Here is a 15453-nt window from a genome sequence, read left to right on the forward strand (position 1 = left end):
TTTTGCCTAAAGAGTGAAAAACACGGAAGGTCTATTGATTCTGCCAATAAGAAAACACACACCCCACATATACCCCCCCACACACACACTCAGATTCATCTGCTTCTAAACAGCCATTCGATCAAAAAGGAAAATGCTACTTACCAGTATGCATCTGTTCTTGGCATGTAGAGCTGCAGAGTTGCACACTGTGCATAGATCACCACCTAGTGTTGGGGACAGATGTTTGCAGTTTGTTGTTGTCTTGAAAAGTTCTTTGGAAGTCACGAGATAGGTGACTCCGCCATCGGGCTCGGATGTGTTTCCTGCGTTCCGGTTAGGAAACGAATTTCCTTCGGCGCGCAATCCTCACCCAGTTCGACGGTATTGTTTCGATCGCGCTCCACATCGACGCGATTCTTCACCTTCGAAGTCTTCGATTTCGGTCGTCGTCGAAGGCCTTCAGACCTACCTGGCTCATGGAAAGGACGCCATTCAAGAAGTGTCCACGATGTGGCTCGAAGTTTCCCCACACCGACCTACATGAGGTGTGCAACCTTTGCCTCTCACCGGAGCACGAGGCTAAAGACTGTTCCGCTTGTGCCTCCTTCCGCTCCAACAAGACGATCCGGGACCGACGAGCTCGAAGAACAATGGTCCGTTCGTCAGCTTCGATCCCCGACGGCATCTTCGAAGAGGGCGTCGATGTACCAGAACACCAGCACACCGAAGAGAGTACCAGCTCCGAAGACGCCGAAGACTCCGACGTCAAGGAAGTCGCTCCAGCTCAACCGGTCGTAAGTAAGATCGTCGACCCCAACCCTTCCTCGACACCCTCTAAAAAGGCTTCGGGCACACCCTCACCTTTGGGCCCGGGTGCACACCGAGAGACTGCTTCCCACGCCCTGCCTTCGGGCCTGGCAAAGAAGCCCATTAAGCCTTCAGGCAGCTCGGGCTCGAGCCAGCCTATCCACAGTGCCGTTCCTACACCTACAACGAAGAAAAAGCCATCTTCGTCAACCACGCCAACTATTGCTCCGACACCGAAGCACACGGCACCGAAGACTGGCAGCAGCTCATCGATGCCGAAACAGCATTGGGAGCCAACTAAAAAAATGCCTAAATCTCCAGATTCACACGCTTCGGAACCGAAAAAACACCCGGAACCGAAGAAACAGGTTCCGGTAAAGGACACTTCAAAATGGCACACTTCTAAACCAAAATCAGCTACCGACTCGGTGCCGAAAAAAACTACGGAGCCGAAAACCTCGACACCAAAGGATCTGACCTGTTCAGAGGAACTTTTCACACCTGATCCTAACCAAAAAACTCTTGTCAAGGATCCTAAGACTGGTCAATTGACTCTCAGTTCCAAAAAGAGACCACTTGATGCGCCAGCACCACCTCCTCCTCCAAAGAAGAGAGACATTGCAACCTCTCCATTAAGGGTGCCTTCTCCTCCACCTCCCCATACTGTTCCCCCTCCTACACCTACTCCACTTCACCATTCACCTACACCATCCCCTGATCCACAAGATGATGTAGACACAGACTCTGATGACACAGATGGAGGTGCACATGACCCAGCAGGGACCAGTAGTCCCCCTCAGTCACCAAATTCATGGGATGATTACAGCACCCCTGATGTGCCTTATGTCCCACAAGACGACATATGCGCTTCTAGACCATCCCCACCAGAGGACACTATAGGTTTTAACCTATTAGTCCAAAGAGCTGCTCAATATCATGGGGTGGACTTACACACAGATGTGGTGGAGGAAGATTTCCTACTAGACACTTTTGATAACACACAAAGGTCCACTGCCATTTTACCAATGCTTAAGGGGGTAATCAAACATGCAACAGAGGTTTTTAAAGACCCCGTCAGAGCTAGGGTCCTCAATCCTCGAATTGAGAAAAAATATAAAGCTGCCCCTACAGATCCAGTCTATATGAAAGGTCCAGCACCATTAGACTCTTTAGTAGTGTCTAACGCACGTAAACGTGCTAATTCTCAGACATCAGGTGAGGCCTCACCACCAGACAAGGTATCCAAGCTACTTGACGCCTCAGGCAAAAGAAAAGCGTCTCAAGCAGCTAATATCTGGCGCATCGCCAACACCCAAGCGTTGCTGCCCAGATATGACAGAGCTCATTATGATGAACTAGAGTCCATAATGCAGAATCTACCTGACAAATGAACTCATACAGGAAGGTAAAAATATTACCAACACTTCCATTCGCTGTGCCCTAGATGTGGCAGATACCGCCTCAAGAGCAATTAATACCAGCACCCTCCTACGTAGACATGCTTGGCTACGTATCTCATGTTTTAAACCAGAGGAACAAAACTCTATCCTTAATCAGCCATTTGATGAGACACATTTATTCAGCCCAAATGTGGACGTGCCTTTAGAAAAGATGAAAAAAGACACCGATACAGCAAAATCTATGGGAGCCTTGCAACACCAAGCACCCAGACGTTCTTTTCGTCGCTCATCATACAGAGGCAACACTAGAGGCTACTCCTCCGAAAGTCCCTCCACCTCTTACAAAACCCCTAGCCAATCCTCATTCACTAAGGGCTACCAAAGAGGGGGTTACAGGGGTAACAACAACAAAGGCAGAGGCAAATCCAACAGCTCCCGCTCTGCCTCTACCCCTACCCAATGACTTTCCTCCCCTTCCCCCCCAACATTCCACTCCTGTGGGGGGAAGACTGCAACAATTCCTTCCTGCCTGGACCAACATCACATCAGACAGGTGGGTGCAACAAATTATTCAATCAGGTTACTGTCTAGAACTAACATCTAACACCCAAACAGCGCCCAATGTCACAAGAACATCTAGCATTGTTAAAGCAAGAAGTAGAATCACTGCTACAAAAAAGTGCAATAGAACCAGTTCCTCTGCACCAACAAAACAAAGGGGTTTACTCTCTATATTTTCTGATTCCATAAAAGGACGGCTCTCTAAGGCCTATTCTAGACCTCAGACCGCTAACCATATACATACAGTCAGACCATTTTCACATGGTCACACTGCAACAAGTCCTTCCGCTTCTGTCGCAAAACGACTTCCTTACTACTTTAGATCTCAAGGACGCATACTTCCACATTCCCATTCACAAGGCTCACAAGAAGTATCTCAGATTTGTAATAGACGGACAGCACTATCAATTCAAAGTACTCCCATTCAGAGTCACAACAGCACCAAGAGTATTCACCAAGTGCTTAGCAGTGGTGGCAGCGCATTTACGAAGACAACACATCCATGTCTTCCCGTACCTCGACGACTGGCTCATAAAAGCCAAACACACAAGATGATGGACGGAATGTTGCACAATGGCAAAACATTCACCCCTAGTCACAGATATGGGTTTAATACTTTGTTATTTTGCTCACCAAGCCACCCCAGTTCAGACATGGCCATTTGCAAATCAGTCTTGACCCTCTGCCTCATGGGAACAGTCCAGACCGAACTGCCAAGCCACGTCTTCCCTGGACCGGAATCAAGCATTATAGGACCGGTTTCTGGCTATCAGCCGTCTTCAGCCAGGATAGCTTGACTCCAGTGGTGTAGTGAGCACGGGACCCACGTCTGGGCATACCCTTCCCACATAGGGTGAACAGCAAAACACACAAGATGATGGACGGAATGTTGCACAATGGCAAAACATTACCCCTAGTCACAGATCTGGGTTTAATCCATCGTTATTTTGCTCACCAAGCCACCCCAGTTCAGACATGGCCATATGCAAATCAGTCTTGACCCTGTGCCTCATGGGAACTCCAGACAGAACTGCCAAGCCACGTCTTCCCTGGACCGGAATCAAGCATCCTAGGACCGGTTTAAACCCAGATCTGTGACTGGGGGTGAGTGTTTTGCCATTGTGCAACATTCCATCCAACATGCCAAGAACAGATGCATACTGGTAAGTAGCATTTTCCTTTTTGATCGAATGACTGTTTAGAAGCAGATGTATCTGAGTGTGTGTGGGAGGTATATGTGGTGTGTGTGTGTAGATGTATATATATCTATGTATGTATATATATATATATATATATATATATATATATATATATTCACTGAAAAAAACATAGGTTTCAGCCACGTTATAGTTAGGAATTAGCATTTAAAAAACCTTAGAAATTCACTGAAAAAAACATAGGTTTCACCCATGTTATAGTTAGCTGGACATTTCTCTCGTACAAAACCATTGAAATTCCCCCGTTATAGTTGGTTCAGCTAACTATAACTCGCGCGCCCGCAATGCACTGCTGATGACGTCACATATTACATCACTCATCACATGGTCAGTGACATCACTGATAACATCACTGATGACATCTCAAATGACATCACTGATGACATCACTGATAACATCAGTGAATTTCTAAGGTTTTTTAAATGCTAATTCCTAACTATAACGTGGCTGAAACCTATGGTTTTTTCAGTGAATTTCAAAGGTTTTTTAAATGCTAATTCCTAACTATAACGTGCCTGAAACCTATGGTTTTTTCAGTGAATATATATATGCACTGGAAAACTAAACACCAACTTCTTTTACAAAGAAATGGAAAGTTTGCATCTTTGCAACCTCTCTAATTTTTCACCCTAGTCATCTTCCACTCAATGAGCACAACAACCACAAATACACACACCTACTTGCTACCATTCTTGCCTAAGCTTATCAACTATTCTTCTTTAACTCAAATTCAAAGTGCAGGCCCTTTATTCATCCTTCTTGGTAACTACTACCCATGAATAGCAGTGGGTAATTTGCACACTTCTGTCCTTTCTTGCGTCTTTTCTACCACACACTGCGGCAGGTTTACAAGCCCCTTGTGCCACTTTAGCATCATTTTTCCCACGACCTTGTAAATCTGCCCAACTGTGTGTACTTTATGCACTAGCTTTCTTCCTTAATTGTTGTACTAGTTTCTCTTGCTCCCACTGCGGAATCCAACACCCTACCTGTGTAATGACCTGGAAATCCAAAGATCCACTTCACTGACAATGCAGTGTTTAGTTTGCGTCTCTCCAACCTTTCTTTTTTTTTCACGTTTTTCATCTTCCACTCAATCTACACATCATCCACACATACACACATCTAATTGCTGCATTCCTTAGCTGTGATTATCAATATTCTTCTATTTTATATTCGTATTCAAAGTGCAGGCCCTTTATCAAGCCTTTTTGTTGTAACTACTGTTCCAGGAATTCTGCTCATACACAGAACTGTGCATAAAGACTTAGGACCTCAGTGAATTACGGTGTACCAAAACCCACCTTACTACACAAACCCCCTACCAAACTAGCAATCAGTGACTCATTGGTTCTTCGCCCTAGTGCAAAAACACCAATGACTAGTCAACCCAGAACATGCGACTTAGATTACATGAAGTAAAGTGGATAACAAAAACACTCTTTCAATATAGTCTTACACCAGTCCAAAACAAGATGTAAATAAAACACGTGCAACTTTGAAATGTTTATTTCTAACACCATAATCTCATGCACAGTACCTTAGAAAATACAACCAAAACATATTATCAGAAACAAGGTTGTCAGCATTGTTACTGTTCTATGAAATACAAACGGAAAAAGCATCCTATAATGCTAAAGGTAAACAAATTTAAAATATACCTACATTTCACCCTCCCTACCTAGCAGATTAGTTTATAACTACAGAAAGTCTCACAGGATTACATGGGCAGACCCATACCTCTGGTACTCAGCAGTGGTGGATCACATTCAGTGCTCCACAAACTGTCAAGATACGAATGTTCTCCAACTGTGTGTAACTTTGCCTCCACAATGGATTATGAAACACGCAAGTATCAGAGGTGGCCACAGCTCCATATGTATTATGGCTCGAACGTGCGAGGATCATTCTGAATAACAGACACAGTATTCAAGATAACCTTGTTGTTCCATGCTCTCACTATACACACAAAACTAGCGAGGCAGTTTACAAATCTAGCATACCAAATTATTGTCATATAAAGCAAAATACTCAGCCTTCTCTAAACAATATCACAAGTACTTGTCGTGTGCAAACCAGAGCAGGAAAGCAAAAATAGCGTGTAAGCTTCTAATAAACCCATGCTAACTTAACAGGGTATGAGTGCAACGCTCAGCCCCAGGGCACCCTTTCTTGATCAAAGCACGTGATATAAACGTGGGCGAATTAGGAACGCAGAGTCCAAGCCTAAAAAGCAGAGTCAAGTTCACATTTAAAAAAAAAAGTTATTCGCTCTTTGATAGAAAGCAGTAACTAAATAATAAAGAATACGTAGAAAAATCAAAGTCTTAATCCAACAGCGTGTAAGCACAGTATGTAGCAACAGCCTCCAACAGGAAGTCATTGTTCTCATCTGAAAACATTTCAGCCATCCAATTCAATAGTGGGAATGAACATACATGTTCCTCAACGACCGGAGACTCTATCCCCATCGGAGGAAAACTTGGGTCATCTTCAATGTAACTGCGTGCCAAGAACTCAAGCGCCGCTGCAAAAACATTCCAACGTCCCATTATTCCATGTGTCGCTGCTAAGGCCATAATCCCGCCGCCAGAACACAGCACGTCATGAACCAGTAAGGGGCTCATCAGCTGGTCATAATCCGCGTTGGGAGACTCCGTACTGCAGAGACACAAATCCAGGGCCCAGTCGAAATCGCAGCTCAGGCAATGGAAGACAGGCTTGAACGCATGTGAAAAAGGAGAATCGAAACGATAATCCATAAACTGCACTCAACGTTGGCAAAGGCAGCGCTCCGTAATAACTAATCATTCGGTTGCGAAGCAGCAACAGCCAGGATATAGTATCGTCTGCTGCAGGATGTGCATCCATATTTATGTAAACAAATTAGTAAAAGCACACCGGCAACTAATGCGAGTATTAAGCGCAATCCACCAATGATGCTGGAAAAAAGCGAATGAAAAAATCCCAAAAAGACACCAAATATACTTTTTACAGAACTCACTAGGCCACTGCTTCTAACTTTAAAAAAGTAAGGTAACCCAGTTGTTAGAAATGGGATCCCTGGCTGGCCAGGGCTTGCGCCAAAGTCAGTCAGAGACCACCACTTCCACGTCAGGGCAAGGGAGTTACACGCCAAGATAACCCCTGCTAACCCCCTTGGTAACGTAGCACGAGCAGTAAGGCTAAACTCGGAGGCGATGTGAGTTAAGTGTTTGCGCACGCACCCCCAGCAACAACACCCAAGGCCCACCACAAAGGAAACTCCACACAAGGTTATATATAAAAATAGCCTTTGTATTACACCAAACACATTAGATAAAAACACACACTTTACAATGTGCCAACATGCACTGGCAGAATTTACAGGGGATATGTACAAGACAGGGCCACCTGGACCACTGTCAGGAATCAGCACTTTTAGAACTTCGCACTTGGTAGAATTAGCACTTAGAACATATTATAATAATTACTGTAGCACAAAATAGAACATAAAGCACACAACCAGTAACCACTGGTAACCGGTAAGTACCACCTACGCAACCCTAACCATCTTAGGAGAATATTGCGCAGGGAACTAGGACCTCACTAGCACCACCTGTACTAGCAAGAACAACCACCTAAGTATCACAATACAAGTAGGGGCATAGGCACATTACACATGATGCACCACAACACATTCAGAGGTGCAGGGAAGGAAAACACATGATGCATAACATACATTCAGCGGTGTAAGAACATGGCACATGACGCATTAAAACACATTCAGAGGTGCAGGGAAGGAAAACACATGTGCAGAAATTACATTAGTCACCATCTACGACTGTCCCTAGGCCAACTGGCCTTGTTGGGGCTAGGACGCCCTGTGTCCCAATGTCAGGGGGCCTAAACGTACCAGCTGCCCACTAAGTGCTGGGCAGCTGTAGAGCAAGTCTGGGGGCCAACACGTTGGAGCCTCGCAGGCTCTGCGTCACGGACTGTCCCCTGAGCCTCTCTGGCTCAACCAACAAGAAATTCCCCCTAGAGCCTCCGTGGCTCTGAACAACACTGTGGGGCAAGGTGGGAGTGGCCCGATGCCTTCTGGGGCCGCTCTACCACTGAGCAACTGGTGCCCCCTGAGCCTCGCTGGGCTCACAGAAATAAAGGTGGCACTCCAGAGCCTCTCTGGGCTCTAAACAAGCAAATTGCCCCCTGGTAGGTGGAGTTCCCCCTCCGGGGACTCTGGAGAAATGTGCGCGTCGTTGGAGTCCCTCTGGGGGGTCTCAGTGACCAAATGGGGTGGCTTGAGCCTCTCGGGGCTCTGAGTACAACTGTGCCGCCCGTTGGAGTCCCTCCTGGACTCTAAAAGAATGCCCCCAGGATCCTCGGCCTCGCACAAAACCCCTACCCCCCTCCTCCCAGGCAGCTCCACTCACCGGACTGCCTTCAGGAGGCGGCGGGGACGCTGGCGGTCTCCTTCTTACCGGGCTGCAGTCCTCACCGGCCTTCTCTCTCCGGTCCTGCTTCTGGGGCTTCTTCCCCTTGTCAGGTGAGTGCACCGGGGTGCAGAGTAGGCTCCTGCCTGCTCCTGTGCTCGTGCAGCCGCGACTCTTCCGTGGGAGGCGGGGTAGGCTCCCGCCCTCCTACTTCCGGTTGTCCCGTAGTCCCGCCCCCGGCCTGCCTGACTTCCTGGTCGCGGGCCGGGTGGCGATTTTTAGCTGTTCCGGGCTGCGGCGGTGATGCGGGGAGACACACGAGGGGTAGGCACCCTCTCTAATTTAAATATAAGGTGAGGTGGGCACTCGCTCGGGCCAAACACAGCGCAAGGTCCCTGGCAGGGTGGGCACCTGCCAGGGGACTTTAAAATCGGCAAAAAGCGGCGTGGGCAGCCGCGAAAGGGAAAATAAAGCGCTCCCAGCGCTTAAGGACAATTACAGCGCTCCCAGCGCTTAGCAGATAAATAAAGAGCTTCTAGCGCTATATGTGAAAATAAAGCACTTCCAGCGCTAGGGGGCTAATTACAGCGCTCTCTGCGCGCTGTAGGCTTAAAGTTGCAGCAACAAGTCCTTGCAAAGTTCAGGAAGGTAGGCAGGGGGGCAAGGCTGGGCCCAGGGGCCAGCTCACTGGCCCTCCAGGCAGGGAGGCAGTCCAAGTGGCGGTTCCTCCTGGCACCCAGCAGCAGCAGCCCCCCTCAGATAGGATCCTGGAAGAGAACCAATTGCAAGGGGACACAGAACCTTTTTATACAGTTAAACCCTTTGTCTGAGGTGCAGGGTGAGGGGAAGAACCAGTTGCAGCTGGTCTGGGAGCACCCTTGATGTGCTCAGCCCCTCACTCTATTCACTGGCAGGGCTAGGGTCATTAGACACACCACAGGGGGCGGAGCCAGCATTGTGTGGGGAAAGCCCAGCCCTATTCAGGACCCAGGTGCACTCCTCCCCAGCCATCAGCATGCTAATCTCCACACTCACCACCGGGCAGACCCATCATGACTCATGGAGCCTGGCATCCCAGCCAGCTCCAACCAATCACACACCAGTACCTTTACAGCACACACACAGCCATGTCTAGAAGTGGCACTTCCCCACTAGACACATACACGCCGCATACATCATTTCGCAGCATTCAATCACACGAGTCCGCACATACCAGACTCGAGCCTGCACACCCCACGCATCAGGAACTACCAGGGACACAGACATTCCCCATGCATTCCTATGGGAGGGCAGGCCAACCTTACTCCACACACTCAGAGTGCGCACACACTTTCCACTGGGACACAGTGAAAGTGCACAGAACCCAAAAATCACCATCACCAGGTCACCATTAAAAGCAAAAAAGTTTAGGGGTGAACCTGCCAGAAGGGCCAAGTCCAACACCCGTAGTCAAGGACACATTAAAGATACTCTAAATGAACTCCCCAAAATTCAAGAGCACGTCTGTATTTCATAAATAATGCACTCTGTGTGGGTGTTTGCTACATGAAGGACAAATGTTTCTGTACCAGCGACCTCTTTTTGAGACAATAGCACTCTTATACGACTCATTTGGTTGACTCTGCTTTCAAGGTCGAAATCGACAGCCAGATGGAAAAATACAGCTTCCCATGCAGAGGAGTTAACACAACTTTTTTTTAATCAAACCACACGCTCAGTTACCGTAATCATGTAAGCGATGCCTACTGACATTGCACAACAATCTCCATTATTTCAAAGTAAATAACTCCCGTTTCCAGTAAACTGAATGTTGTTATGATAGCAGGTGTCGGACTACCTTTCAAAACTCAGTCCAAATTAGGCGCATCTTGTATACAAGAGCCATGCAATTGTATGTGTCTACAAATTAAGGAGTGATCTGGTACTATTGTGCAATCCTCGCCATTCACATAGACTTCTTTTCACTCCCTGAGACATCTATATGTAAATGGTAATAACCAAGCTTCATGCTGATAAGCGCTCCCTAAACATCCATATATGCCTATAGCATAGTATTTCATGCAAATCTCAAACTTAACCAGGTTAAAAAATAATGTTATGATACAGTGGATAAGCCACACACCTGAATTGGATCTCCAATGAGTCAGCACTTCTAACCATTCTCATAGCGCGCCCTGTGCTCTGATTTGACAGTGAGAAAGTGATCACACCATAGTTTGTACTGGTAATCATTCTCAGCATACGCTACGAATACCCTTTGACGTTACACGTCGCATCAAAGCTTCCATGTGACGTCATGTTATGGCGCCCCATACAAAAAAGACGCAAATGTTTTTAATTGTTTAAAAACATATATTCATGTATTTAATGAACATACTAACAGAAGACTTAATCTAGGATAATTATGGAATATTTTTTTTTTAAGTTTTAAAAATCCTATATTGTATGAGTGCAGCTACGTGCCCCTCCACCTGGTACCCTAGACTCCACCACGCCCAGACCCGGTTCATAAGCACGCGTGGTCGTCACCACAAAACCATTATCACGCATATCGCTTTTCCACACATGCTTTTACAACTAGTATGCATTTACCACACATGATAAATGCATAATCTTAATAATGTCTTTTTGTTGACCAACACGTGTTGTAATGCCTGTGCCTTACGTCCTTCAAATTAGTTTCTAGGTATACGTGTGACCAAGTCTGATAAGATCGGAGGCCAAGGACAAACACCGTGGTATCTGTGGCACGAAATCTCAGCGATCACAGAGAAAATATGCGCAGGGTAAAATGAAAGTAACAGGTATAATAAAAATAACGGAGGAAAACTACTTAAATGGCAGTTGGACGGAGTATGTAATCAACGTTTGGCGCCTCGACACTCCATTTCAAATAAATATACATACAATATGTTTATTGATATATTACAAAAGTATAGCACCGGATGACACACATGACCCCGGAAAAGAGAGCTGCAATTGTCAGTAGGTAGGTAGGACCTAGTTTCCATAGGAAAAGCATTTTTTTATGAATAAATTTGGTAACGTTTGATGAATCTTTACGAAATTTTCAAAACTAGTTTAATTCAATCGGGTTCTTGTAAAGCACGACTACTCATCCGTTAGGGTCTCAAGGCACTGAGTGGGGGCAAGGGGCGGATCTGCGGTTCAGTCGAAGAGGCATGTCTTGAGGTCCTTCCTAAATTGAGGCAGGGACAGTGATTGCCTGAGATGTAGAGGCACGGAGTTCCAGTTCTTCGCAGCAAGGTAGGAGAATGATCTTCCTCCAGTCATGGTATTGCAGATCCGTGGGATGTTGGCCAAAGACAGTTTGGCAGAGCGGAGATGTCTGGTGGGAATGTGGAAGGAGAGGCGATAGTTGAGGTATGCAGGTTAGGTTCAGATTTTACACACACAAAACCATAGAAATTCAGCAGGAGTTATCTCAAGTAACTATACCTCACGCCCTAAGGTAAACTATAACTCACGCCCTCACCATACACTGATAATTACCCCACATATTCCATCACTCATGACATCTTCTAGGACATCTCCGATAATATCACTGCAACCTTTGCTGTAAAATAATTAATGAGAAAACTGTGCATGGTGACGATGCGAGTTATAGTTACCTTACGGCTTGAGTTTTAGTTACTTGAGATAACTCTAACTATAACTGCTGAATTTCTGTTTTATTTATGTAAAATCTGTACCTAATGTGGAAATGAGCCTTTTTAGGGGCCTTATCGGTGCAGGGCTTCACCCTTACATGTCCACTGGTCCTTAAACCAACAAAATACAAATTGGCACGGAAGCTGGAATATCAAATAACAAGTTTATTAATCATTCATGAGTGGGACTACATCACTACAACACCCTCGGGCACTGTATGAGGTAGTACCAGTTTGTTGCACAGTAAGCATGGAGACTCAAATAGAAGGCAGAAGCATACACAGGAATAGCTATTGACTAACATGGGCAAATAGAAACCACTTTGTCGGCAGAGTAGGAGGGGAGACAGAACTGCTTACATCAGTTGGAACAGCCTGACAGTTACATTTTAAGACAGGTGCATTCTAGCAACTACAGGCCTTTCTGAGCTTACACAGCGCTCTGGCTCAGTACTGAAGGAGTTAACTACAATTGATGACTCAAGGAGAATAGAAAGGCAGGCAACAGTAAAGACAGCAGAATCACATGTCTTAACAAAATGGATGCCACAACTAAAATGGCTTCAGCTTATGCTAACTGCAATTTCTGCGATTTCCACAGTAACTATAGCATCCCTCTATCCTTTGTTTTTTTAAGTGAATTTCAACTTTTTTTAATGCTATTTCCAAATTATAATGTCCTTATAACCTTTTTTCCCCCCAATATATATATTACCTACTGGCGGTCGCCAGTGGGTAGTTATAGTTAGGATCGTTTTCCATAGGAAATCCGCAACATTCTATTGGGAATAACCTTGGCGCCAAATGAGGGATCTGCCTGTAATTTTCCTTAACTTCGCCTCGCTGCGCTCCGCTCCTTCCCTGAAAGTTTCGGGGGGATCCGTCAAGCGGGGGCCGAGATAAAAGGGAGGTCCCAAAACGTGTTTTCCCGATGTTAATTTCCATAGGGCGGTTGGACTCACTTTTAGCCCGAACGGCTGAATGGATTTCCACCAAACTTGGCAAAATTGTAGGGACTGGTACCCCGATGCGCATTTGCTATGTCTCAAGATATATGCTCCAGTGGTTTTTACGAAAATTAACTTTGAAAAAATATATATTGGGCTACATTGGGCTATATATATGTTAGAGCCCAAATGTAGCCCAATGTAGCCCAAAGATGGCCACCAGAGACAAAAAAAACAAATGTAGCCCAAATATCAGCCAGATGTAGCCCAACTATAGCCCAATGGCAGAATGTCCCAGAGTGTTCTAAAGAACAACTAGAGCGTTAACAGTCTTACTTATGACAAAAGTATGGCACACCTGAAGTCATCTTGATTGGAATAAAGTGTTAACACATAAAACATTTAATTTGCAAAGGAACAAAATGAGGGGGTTCATTTTGCCATAGAAATTATGATTAGTGCTGAAGAAAGAAAAATTAGGGCACATTTTGAGTGACTTCTCAAATCCTCTTATATTTCATTAAATAAATTCTTCTATGCAGTCTCCCAAGATGGCCACCAGAGACAAAAGAGCCCAAACGTAGCCCAAGTATCAGCCAGATGTAGCCCAACTATAGCCCAATGACAGAATGCCCCAGAGTGTTCTAAAGAACAACTAGAACGCTAACAGTCTTACTTATGACAAAAGTATGGCACACCTGAAGTCATCTTGATTGGAATAAAGTGGTAACACTTAATACATTTAATTTGAAAAGGAACAAAATGAGGGGTTTCATTTTGCCATATAAATTTTATATATATATATATATATATATATATATTCACTGAAAAAACCATAGGTTTCACACCAGTTATAGTTAGGAATTAGCATTTAAAAAACCTATTAAATTCACTGAAAAAACCATAGGTTTCACACCAGTTATAGTTAGGTGGAAATTTTACTCGCATAAAACCATTGAAATTCCCACGTTATAGTTAGTTGGACTCACTATAACTTGCGCGTGCAATGCACTGCTGATGACGTCACATATTACATCACTCATGACATGGTCAGTGACATCACTCATGACATCACTGATGACATCTAAAATGACATCACTGATGACATCATCCAGTGAATGTGTATCTTTCTGAAAAATAAATATTTTTTATATACGTATATCTAAAGGTTGATGGAAGAATAAATGGGTAAATAAATGTCTAAATGGATGTTTTTTTGTGTAAAATTGATTGGTTAACTGACTTATTAAATGTATCTTAGTGAATACATATATTAGCGAGTAATGTTTAAATATTTAAATATCTGTATCTGTGTCTCACTTTGTGTATAAGTGGCTGCATGGGTTGGTGAGTAGCTACATGAGTGTGTATATGGGTTATTAGTTGTTTTTTTGAGTATCAGTGTCTGTATGGTTCGGTGGGGGATATTACTTAGAGCACAGATGCATGAATGAGTGACTCACTATTTGTATGTATTTTGAAGACCGCATGTGTGCAAGACTGTATGGGTGGATGATTGTGTGTATGGGTGGATTAGTGAGTATGTGTTTTTATAATTGATTGTTTGAGAGTAAATATGTTTCTTTTTCTGTAGAAGTATGTGTAGTGGTGTGTATATAGCAGTATAATCAAGTAAATGTTTTTTTGATAGTTTATTTGCATGTGTGGATTTGTGTGTGAGTAACTATATGGATGAATATTAGTGTGTAACAGGATGTATAGGTGTATAGAGACTTTTGCTGCCATGTCCACGGAGGAAAACCTTTACTTCTCGCGGAACCCGCTCCGCGGGTCCCGCATCGTTGCTGCTGTAATCACCGGACTCTGGGAGCCAACTTGGGTGTCTGACAGGGCTGCAGGGCTGCGAGCGCTGGGACCGGGACTCAATTTCCCAGGAGTCCCGGCAACCCCGAGGCCGCCAAACCTGGCCCGCTCTCCCTGACCGCCCCGCCCCACCCTTACCTCACTTAAAGCTCTGCCTGCCGCCTGGAGCGTGGGACGCCAACAGAGACTTTTGCTGCCATTTCCACGGAGGAAAATCTTTACTTCTCGCGGAACCCGCTCCGCGGGTCCCGCATCGTTGCTGCTGTAATCACCGGACTCTGGGAGCCAACTTGGGTGTCTGACAGGGCTGCAGGGCTGCGAGTGCTGGGACCGGGACTCAATTTCCCAGGAGTCCCGGCAACCCCGAGGCCGCCACACCTGGCCCGCTCTCCCTGACCGCCCCGCCCCACCCTTACCTCACTTAAAGCTCTGCCTGCCGCCTGGAGCGTGGGACGCCAACAGAGACTTTTGCTGCCATTTCCACGGAGGAAAACCTTTACTTCTCGCGGAACCCGCATCGTTGCTGCTGTAATCACCGGACTCTGGGAGCCAACTTGGGTGTCTGACAGGGCTGCAGGGCTGCGAGCGCTGGGACCGGGACTCAATTTCCCAGGAGTCCCGGCAACCCC

The 15453-nt window shown here is 45.6% G+C and overlaps 2 protein-coding genes across 3 annotated transcripts in view; both read left to right on the plus strand.

The window, feature by feature from the left end:
* ANKIB1 (ankyrin repeat and IBR domain containing 1) overlaps nucleotides 1–15453 on the plus strand; it is a 580820-nt gene that overhangs the window by 476036 nt on the left and 89331 nt on the right. The window lies entirely within an intron of this gene.
* The window catches only part of LOC144785278 (uncharacterized), a 28159-nt gene that overhangs the window by 10016 nt on the left and 2690 nt on the right, over nucleotides 1–15453 (plus strand). Inside the window, exon 2 of the mRNA XM_078664265.1 lies at nucleotides 2323–2587. Coding sequence (XP_078520391.1) covers nucleotides 2323–2587 — 265 coding nt within the window. The remainder of the gene's footprint in view (nucleotides 1–2322; nucleotides 2588–15453) is intronic.

This window comes from Lissotriton helveticus, chromosome 10 (assembly GCF_964261635.1).
Source record: "Lissotriton helveticus chromosome 10, aLisHel1.1, whole genome shotgun sequence".
Classification (NCBI taxonomy): Eukaryota; Metazoa; Chordata; class Amphibia; order Caudata; family Salamandridae; genus Lissotriton; species Lissotriton helveticus.